This window comes from Limulus polyphemus, unplaced genomic scaffold, assembly GCF_000517525.1.
Source record: "Limulus polyphemus unplaced genomic scaffold, Limulus_polyphemus-2.1.2 Scaffold6844, whole genome shotgun sequence".
Classification (NCBI taxonomy): Eukaryota; Metazoa; Arthropoda; class Merostomata; order Xiphosura; family Limulidae; genus Limulus; species Limulus polyphemus.
In genome coordinates, this window is record NW_013672454.1 from 8,291 (window position 1) to 17,296 (window position 9,006).

At 37.4% G+C, this 9,006-nt stretch overlaps 1 protein-coding gene across 1 annotated transcript in view; it reads left to right on the forward strand.

Moving 5' to 3' along the window:
• LOC106474118 (hydroxymethylglutaryl-CoA lyase, mitochondrial-like) overlaps nucleotides 1-9,006 on the forward strand; it is a 42,386-nt gene that overhangs the window by 6,861 nt on the left and 26,519 nt on the right. The window contains exons 2-4 of the mRNA XM_013934809.2: nucleotides 1,548-1,625; nucleotides 7,985-8,092; nucleotides 8,518-8,613. Of these exons, the coding sequence (XP_013790263.1) occupies nucleotides 1,548-1,625; nucleotides 7,985-8,092; nucleotides 8,518-8,613 (282 nt within the window). The remainder of the gene's footprint in view (nucleotides 1-1,547; nucleotides 1,626-7,984; nucleotides 8,093-8,517; nucleotides 8,614-9,006) is intronic.

Below are 9,006 nucleotides of genomic sequence, written 5' to 3' on the forward strand. Positions count from 1 at the left end.
ATACATTTGATACTTGGTTTCAATATTGGAAAGTGTCAAGCTCATCACTAACAGTGTCTGTATGTGAGACGTACATTTGATACTTGGTTTCAATATTTGAAAGTGTCAGTTCACTAACAGTGTCTGTATGTGAGACGTACATTTGATACTTGGTTTCAATATTTGAAAGTGTCACATTCACTTACAGTGTCTGTAGACACACATTTCATACTTGGTTTCAATATTTGAAAGTGTCAAGTTCACTAACAGTGTCTGTATGTGAGACATACATTTGATACTTGGTTTCAATATTTGAAAATGGTGAGCAGTGTCTCCCAAGAATTTTAACACAAAATTAATCTAGTACTAAATACAATGAAAACAGGAATTGTGAAACATACAATGTACATGCTGAAAAGCTTAATTCCTGATGAGAAGTCACTTGTAAACTATTTTGTTTTATTAACCAGAGACACCAGTGTATCCATCTGTTGTAATGAAAAAATAAATACTCTTCTTGAGTTTGGTGTTAAGTACATTTTGTATTTTTTCAGCAGTTATCTTCGATTTTCATAGATTTCATGTTGTTGATGTAGATAGTTAATGTTTCGTAACTCTAGCATATTTTGTGAAAGGAAGCTCCTTGTTTCTAATAAAATACGTTCTGTTAATTTTTATTCTCATCTTCCTATTCCTTTTTGGCTTTGTTGAGCTTCAGTTTCACAAAAAGACAATCCACTCTACTTGAGGCTGCATTTGCTTTCTATTGTGTTTTTGAGTGCTTCATATTACCATTATGTTTAGTTATAGATTCTTTCTTAAAAGAGCTGCAGCCTGTAATAAAATCTGTTTTCCTGAGGACATGTGAGCCTGATTTATCCAGTAACCAGCTGAACAATTTTAGAAAAGGATGGGTTCAGTATCTGATTCATGCACTGCTGCAGCTTTGAACTTTATTTGGTTTTGAGATGAAAGATATTTTGGGTGTCTGCTCAATGCACCTAACAGATTGTGGGTATACAAAGCTAGAATCAGTGAAGAAAGAGGTGCCAGTGACATAGATAGACAGTAAAGAACCATGTTATTTTTTTAATGCATACACAACAGGCATCATAATAGAATATAATACCAATGTGCAATAAGATTGTTGTAAGATATTGAGAAAAATGTCACCTATATGTGACTGAAATAACATTTACTGTCACCTGTGTAAAAAAATTATTGCCATGGTGACTGAAGCAGTCGCTGCTTTGAACACTAAGCTCAACAGTTCTGCAGTTAACTAACTTTTTTGAAGAACGAATGATGGATTAGTAGAAATACTACATATTTTTGACTGTACCAGATGTTAAATTCAATAGATTTTAAAACTTTAGAATTAATTAAATTAAATTTTAGACCTGATTTCTAGCCATCTTCTTGTGATGTGTGTTTTTATGTAAGATTTACATAAGAAACTAACATTCATTTACCATGTTTTCTGTGAGTAATGGTATGGTGTAATAAAGTGTGAATTTTCTGATAATGTAATATATCTTTTGTTTTTTAATTGTAATTTTACATTTTAGCTAAAGGGTGACAGATTATTTCCTGAACAAATCAAAATTGTTGAGGTTGGTCCCCGAGATGGATTACAGAATGAAAAAGTAAGTATATTCGAAAATACATCTTCGTCAAAAGGTTCTGATGATAAAAAAAGAGATAAACGGCTGTTGTCAGTATTACCTGTTGTATAGATCATTATATTTTTCTAAACCCTGTAATATCATGATTCTTTTTTACCAGTGTTCATACCCTTGACTACTTAGCTATTTTATATTACTAGATATTAAAAGATATGAACAATTTATTAAAGCATTGGTGGTATGTTATCTGTTACTGGGATGGGTATGCATGTTTAGGTGAGCATAGCTGTTCAATTTTTATGTCTGGAAAAAACAAAATTATGTTATTTTCAAGTACATTTTGTTTCATTGAGCTTTCAGGGAAAATGGAAAATTATTAATGTTCTATATCTTGTAATTTCTTGACTGCTTGAGGAGATCCTCGAAACCATTCTTGAAGGTTGAAACCCACAGCTTAAGAAATGTGGAATTGAGGAATAGATACTTAATACTATTTTCAGAATCCAAAAGATGAACTTCCCTCATGAGTAAAATTGATTATAATTTTCTCAGGACAATTGTTGATCTATAGAACTGAGAATCCATCTTATTCCCCTCATTAATCAGATTGGTGATGAAAGTTAATTATTTCAAAGTTCTCTACATTTTGTATTCCTCAGATTTGCAACTATTTTGATTTTACAGATGTAACGTTTCTATTAACTCTATATACCCACCAATATCATGTTTTGATGTGATACTTGTCTGTTAGTATTAACATGAATCAGATTGGTGATGAAAGTTAATTATTTCAAAGTTCTCTACATTTTGTATTCCTCAGATTTGCAACTATTTTGATTTTACAGATGTAACATTTCTATTACCTCTATATACCCACCAATATCATGTTTTGATGTGATACTTGTCTGTTAGTATTAAACTGATAGTTAATTCTTTATGCATCATACTGTTTACATATTACTGACCCGTTGGTAGTGAGCACCTTGTTAATAATTTTTACATATTGCTGATTTGTTGGTAGTAAACACCTTGTTTAGTATTTTTATGTATCACTGACTTGTTGGTAGTAAACACCTTGTTTATTATTTTTATGTATCACTGACTTGTTGGTAGTAAACACCTTGTTTATTATTTTTATGTGTCACTGATTTGTTGGTAGTAAACACCTTGTTTAGTATTCTTATGTACCAGTGATTTGTTGGTAGTAAAAACCTTGTTTAATATTTTTATGTATCACTGACTTGTTGGTAGTAAACACCTTGTTTATTATTTTTATGTATCACTGATTTGTTGGTAGTAAACACTTTGTTTAGTATTTTTATGTATCACTGATTTGTAGGTTGTAAACATCTTTTTATTATTTTTAAATATCACCACTCTTTTACGGTATCTCTCTACCCTCCATCTCCTCTCTGAGGCTCTCCACCAAAATCATGAGAGGTTTTCTGGTGAGTACTCTCCCTTCTTTCCTCTGGCTTTGCATACATACTTTTTGGGACCTTCTAGGGCATGATGCAACCTTAACTTGCATCAGTACAACAACAGTCTACCCTTTCCAATCTTGTTGCCTGTTTATCTCAGTCAGAGCCCAATATGGTACCTGATACAGTTTCCCGTCCTTCTCCTTCCCAAACCTTACCTGTCCCTCCTTGTCGGGGTGCCTCGTCTTGTCACTTTCTTTGACATCGCCAATAGTATTGGTGACTACCCAGTGGGAGCTCGCTTTGCCAATTTTCTTCATCAATGGTGTCCTTTTGTCAAGGATCATTGGGTTCTTGAAGTGTTTTCGGAAGGATTGATGATCCCATTTCTTTCCCTACCTCCTATGTCTTCTATACACATTTTCCTTACCTTATCCTAGGGATCCAATGACTGGCCAGCATCTATTGGAAAGTGGTCCAGGACCTACTATTTTTGTTCAACTGCCCCATTTTACCTTTGAGTCATTTCTCACCCTACAGTGGATATTTTCTCTGGGCTTATGGATGACCAAGATAGATGTCGCCAATGCTTATCTACACATCCTAGTCTCAACACGGTCTCATCCGTATCTTTGGTTCGTCCATCATGGAGTGGCTTACCAATTTTGGACCCTATCTTTTGGGGCTTGCTTCTACTCCTTATGTTTCCTGTTGGGTGGTCAGAGCTTTTGCTCACTCTCTTCATGCTCTGGTGCTGTGATTACACCATTTTATGGATAATTGGTTTCTTCTGGCTCATTCCAAACTGGAGATGACCAGCCATACTCTTCAGCTCCTTTATGTGGCTACTCGGGTGAGCTGGTTAATCAAATTGGAGAAGTCCTTCTTTTGTCCTACCCATTATCTTGTCCATTTAGGTGTCCTTTTCAACACTCATCTCAGTTGGGCCCAACCTTCTCTTCTACAACTTCGTTCCATGGAATTGTTAGTTCGCAACACCCTTTCAGCTCCATCGTGAGGTTCTATTGCTTTTGGGGATGTGGTCTTCAATGATGTCACTGATTCCTTGGTTGTACACATATGTGATCTATTCAGTGCGCTCTTCACGATCAGTGGAACCTAGCTCAGGATTCCTTGGCAACACTTGTTCCTCTTCCTCATACCCTGTTAGATGATCTGCTTTAGTGGTTGGACAAGGCCCATACATTGGCAAGCATCCCGCTTCCTCCTCCTTTTCTGGATTTACATCTGTTCATAGACACAATCCTTCAGGGCTGGGGTGCATGTGTCTATTACCAGGAGGCTTCTCGCAGTCTGTCAAGCTTTGAATCACTTCCTTCCTCTCAACAGACATTGTCTGGAGATGATTTTTTCTGACAATTCAGTGAAGGTAGCACATATCAATCACCAAGGAGGCATCCAGTCAAGATCTCTCTGTTTTTGTACATTGGATCTCCTATATTGGGCCCATGCACAACATTCATCTCATTGTGTGTCACATTCTGGGTGCTATCAATCTTGTAGCAGATCATCTTTCCCTCCTGACAAAATTTATCCGATGGGGTGGTCTCTAGATCCCCTCTTATTCTGGTGGTCCTGCAATCTGTGGGGTTTACCAAATGTAGATATATTTGCAACAGCTCTCAATAACAAATTACCACTCATTTTGTTTCCCTGTACCTCATCTTTAGGCTCCGGTGGTCGATGCCTTCATCCAGGATTTGTCCCACAACATAAATTCCTTTATGTTTATCTTCCTATCTAATTACTTTATCGTGTGGTCTCTCTCATTCATACCAATCCATGTCGAGTCCTTCTGATCACTCCCTATTGGCCAACTTAATTGTGGTTTCCACGATTACACAAACTGTAACTTTTCCCTCCAGTACCTCTTCCCTTGTCTCACTCCCTTCTTTGTCAACCTCGGTCACCGCTTCTACATCCTGCCATTTACGTCCTTCGTTTTCACGCCTGGATTTTATCTGGTCCTTGGCAAAGAGACCATGTTTCTCCCATCAAGTGGCTTTCCTTTTGGCTTGTTCCATACATCCTTCTTCAATGGAGGAGTATCAGCACAAATAAGTGTTCCACAGCTGGTCCACTACTCAGGGATTTCCTGCTGACCAACCTACTGTGGCTTGTGTGGCTGAATTGTTCACATGGCTTTTCAACCAGGGGTCTTTGGTCTCCTCGATCTCGGGTTATTTGGTTGCCTTATCCCATACCTTTCATTTTTCCCAATACCATTGAGTTTCTGATTCCCTTGTCCTTACCATGTTAATGCATTTCTTCTGAAATCATCAACCCTCCAGATGGCTTAGTCTTTCAGACTGGGATATTAATGTGGTCCTCCATTCCCTCACTTTACCTCCATTTGAACCTATTTCCTCATGCTCCATGTTTCACCTTTCCCTGAAAACATATTTCCTTCTCTTCTTAGCCTGTGGATGTTGAAGGTCTGATTTGTTCGCCACTGCACCTATCTTCTCTTTTTTTATCTGGATCGTTCCTTTCTCCGAAAGACCTCAGCAGCTAGGGAGAGTAACTTCTCCTTTTCACCTATTTCCCTTCCTTCCGTTTCTCATCTTTACCCTTGTCCTGATCAGGATAGATTTCTATGTCCAGTATGTACCATTCATACATGGCTTCTTTCCATGGTATCCATTCTTGACTTTTTAACCCTTGGCAGTTTTCCTTTGTTTGTGATCTATCCCAGTTGGGTTCAATGTTTGATTCAATTGGCTTATTCTTCCTTGTCTTCTTCCCACCAGAATTTGTTTAGGTTGTCTTCTCATCAGAATTGACACCTCATCTCTTCCCTTGTATCTCATCTTATTGGCCATTAGAGGAAATACTACAATCGGGCATATGGACTACACCTAATATGTTCATCTCCCATTATTTACACCATATTGCAGTATCATTTTCTTTGGATTTTCATCTGTGGCTGTTCTTCAGGCTTTGGGGCAACTTTGACTGGGTTAATCTATCTCATACATTCTTTTCTCTTCAAGAGCCTTTGCTTCATTTATTCTTTATAGGGATTCTGCTGTGTGGTGAGTGGTGCCTGATCAGGTATTCTTCAATCAGAAATCTGCACTGTACAGCCAACTTGACTCGCGCTTTAACTTTCATGGCTTCCCATTGCTCACCGTTGAGATGGGGGGTTCCTCAAGATCACTTGTAGGTGAATAACATTGTGATGTAATTGCTTCTTAAACTTGCCCATTCTGGACTGTATCACCCATGGATAGCTGCCTATCCCTGCCATGCCTTGTATTGAATAAATTGGTATGTTATGCTTTTCAAAATAGAGTTTTGTGATCACCCATTGCACTGTCTCAGGTGATGACATTCCTACTGACTCTCCAACATGTTCTCACCCCTTTCTTCTAGTGGAGTGTGGGAGTCCTTACCATTTTCCTGTTCCAAGCTGCTGGGATGGTCAACCGTAGAGGCACCCTCCTAAATGGGTTTCACACAAAGATGGCTATAACCATTCACTGCAGAATAGGGTGGTGGTGTTCTGCAGGTGTAGATGATGTGATACCATCCACTATGCATTATACCATGACTAAGGAGTGATATGTCAAATTGCAATTCACCCATTCCATTGGGAGCCCTCATCCTACCCCAGGTGGATGTCAGTACCCCATTGCTGGGTTTTGGATTTATAGTAGAACCAATCAACATCAGTCCTCACACATGTTTTTCGTTGTATAAATTCCTCCCTCGATTATACTTCTTCTGTGTTGCTATCCCTCATGTATCTTATTCCGAGGATGTTATTGCTTTTTGGATGGTTTTGGTCAGTTTTGCTGTTGGGGGAGTTGATTTATATTTAATAGACATCCTTTTGATACCAGATGTTGGGTCCCTGGATCGATATATCAAAGCTAACACATGTTATGTTCTGGAGTCAGAGTGGTTCTAGATTCCATCCAGTCTCTTGAACTTGAGGTGAAGATAGTATGATCCTCATCCTACCCGTGCATGGTTGTTGGTTCCAAGCGGCATGGGTTTTGGATGTAGTTGACTTACCAAGTACAGTCTGTTGCACCCTAGCCACTCTACACCTAGGGGCACATCCATTGTTTTACCAACTTTTATACTTGGTGGAATTCAGTTACATACATATTTACATGGTTAGGAACACTATCCTGCCACAGTTCTCTCCCACTTGGATGTACTCCTCTATTTTTCTGCCAACACACTTCATGGATGGGTGAAGATTATACCTGGTTAGAAGTGGTGCGGTTCCCCCCTCATCAGATCTTCGGATCCTACTCTCATTTCCAGGGGTATCCTTTGGATGCTTTTGAGGGGTACTTCTGTCATTCTCTTATACTGGTCCCACCTCCTAATCAATGTGGGATTCTAGATAATCTTGTGAGAAGAGGGAACTACCGTATTGGAAATTGTAATTTTCCTATATTGAAAATGTATTTCTGATAGGTACTTCCCTCGCTCACACTTCCAACCCTTCCTCCCCAATTTCCTCTAGTGTTTACGTCTTCCGCCAAACTTCGAAGTTATAGTTCAGTAAAGGCACATAGAGGAAGTCACATGAGTATGTCACACTCCTATTGGTGGTGAAGTGATGCATGATGATTTGCATGAGAGACATGTTGGAATCATTCAACTCCAATAGGGAAGAGCAGAAGGCTTTTGGCATGCGTAAAGAAAAATCATTTGTATATAGAAGGCAGCACTGGATGAGAATAGCTAATCTAGTGAGAGGAGGGAAGTACCTATCGGAAATACATTTTCAGTATAGGAAAATTATAACTTACAAACAAGAACACCTAGTGTTAGCTTGTCTCTTTATTAAAAATATTTACATGGCCATTTTGTCATGTTTTAGGAAGTTTACATGTAAGTTTTGATGGTTTGATAGTGGACTTTGTTTTTACTTTTTGAAGTGTTATCTTTAAAAATGTTTTTGATCTGTTTTTTCAGGAAGTTGTACCCACTTTGATTAAAGTAGAATTTATCAACAAACTTTCTTTGTGTGGTCTACAAGTTGTTGAAGCAACAAGTTTCGTCTCTCCAAAGTGGGTTCCTCAAGTATGAGATTATTTATGTTTAATTATTTTAAAATATGTATTATTCATTACAAGGATTTCAAACACTTCAATGATAATGAATTAGTTATTAAAATAATCATGACTACATTATCTATGATGAATTGCAAGATAGATGATGAGTTTGGAAGATTGTAAAGTCTTTTTCTACTGTATGTTATTTTGTAAGACATGAACTATGTTCTGTAGGTAAGAATATCATGTGAATTTACAATAATTAGGTGTAATATTATGAAATAATTTTGATGGTTTAATGGTTTTTTTATCATTTCGAAAATGATGACATAATTTTGACGACAGAGTAGCAGATGTATTTTATTAATTTCGAAGATTGTGAAACATTATATAAGTTACTTAACATCATTTCTACATGTATTATGTAGTTTTGTGATTTCCATTATTTGATAGATGGGGGATCATAAAGACGTGTATGAAGCTATAACCAAACACAGAAATGTTTCGTATCCTGTACTTGTACCCAACGTGAAAGGATTAGAAGCAGCTGTAAGTTTTGTTGTGGATACGTCAGATGGAAAACAAAGTAAATACATCACACAGACTTAGATTGGTAGCAGGAGATTGTAGGCACAGAAATAACATTCTTTACTGTAGTAATTTGACACAGGTCTTGAAACATTTTCTTCTTTATGTGCATGCTCTTTTGTTCATGCACTTACATCCTGGTAAGTATTTGATGCAGGAGACTGGAGAGAGTTAACATTGTAAGTTGTTAGGTCTGTCATTAGATGCAGGAGACTGGATATATTTAACATTGTAAGTTGTTAGGTCTGTCATTAGATGCAGGAGACTGGATATATTTAACATTGTAAGTTGTTAGGTCTGTCATTAGATGCAGGAGACTGGATATATTTAACATTGTAAGTTGTTAGGTCTGTC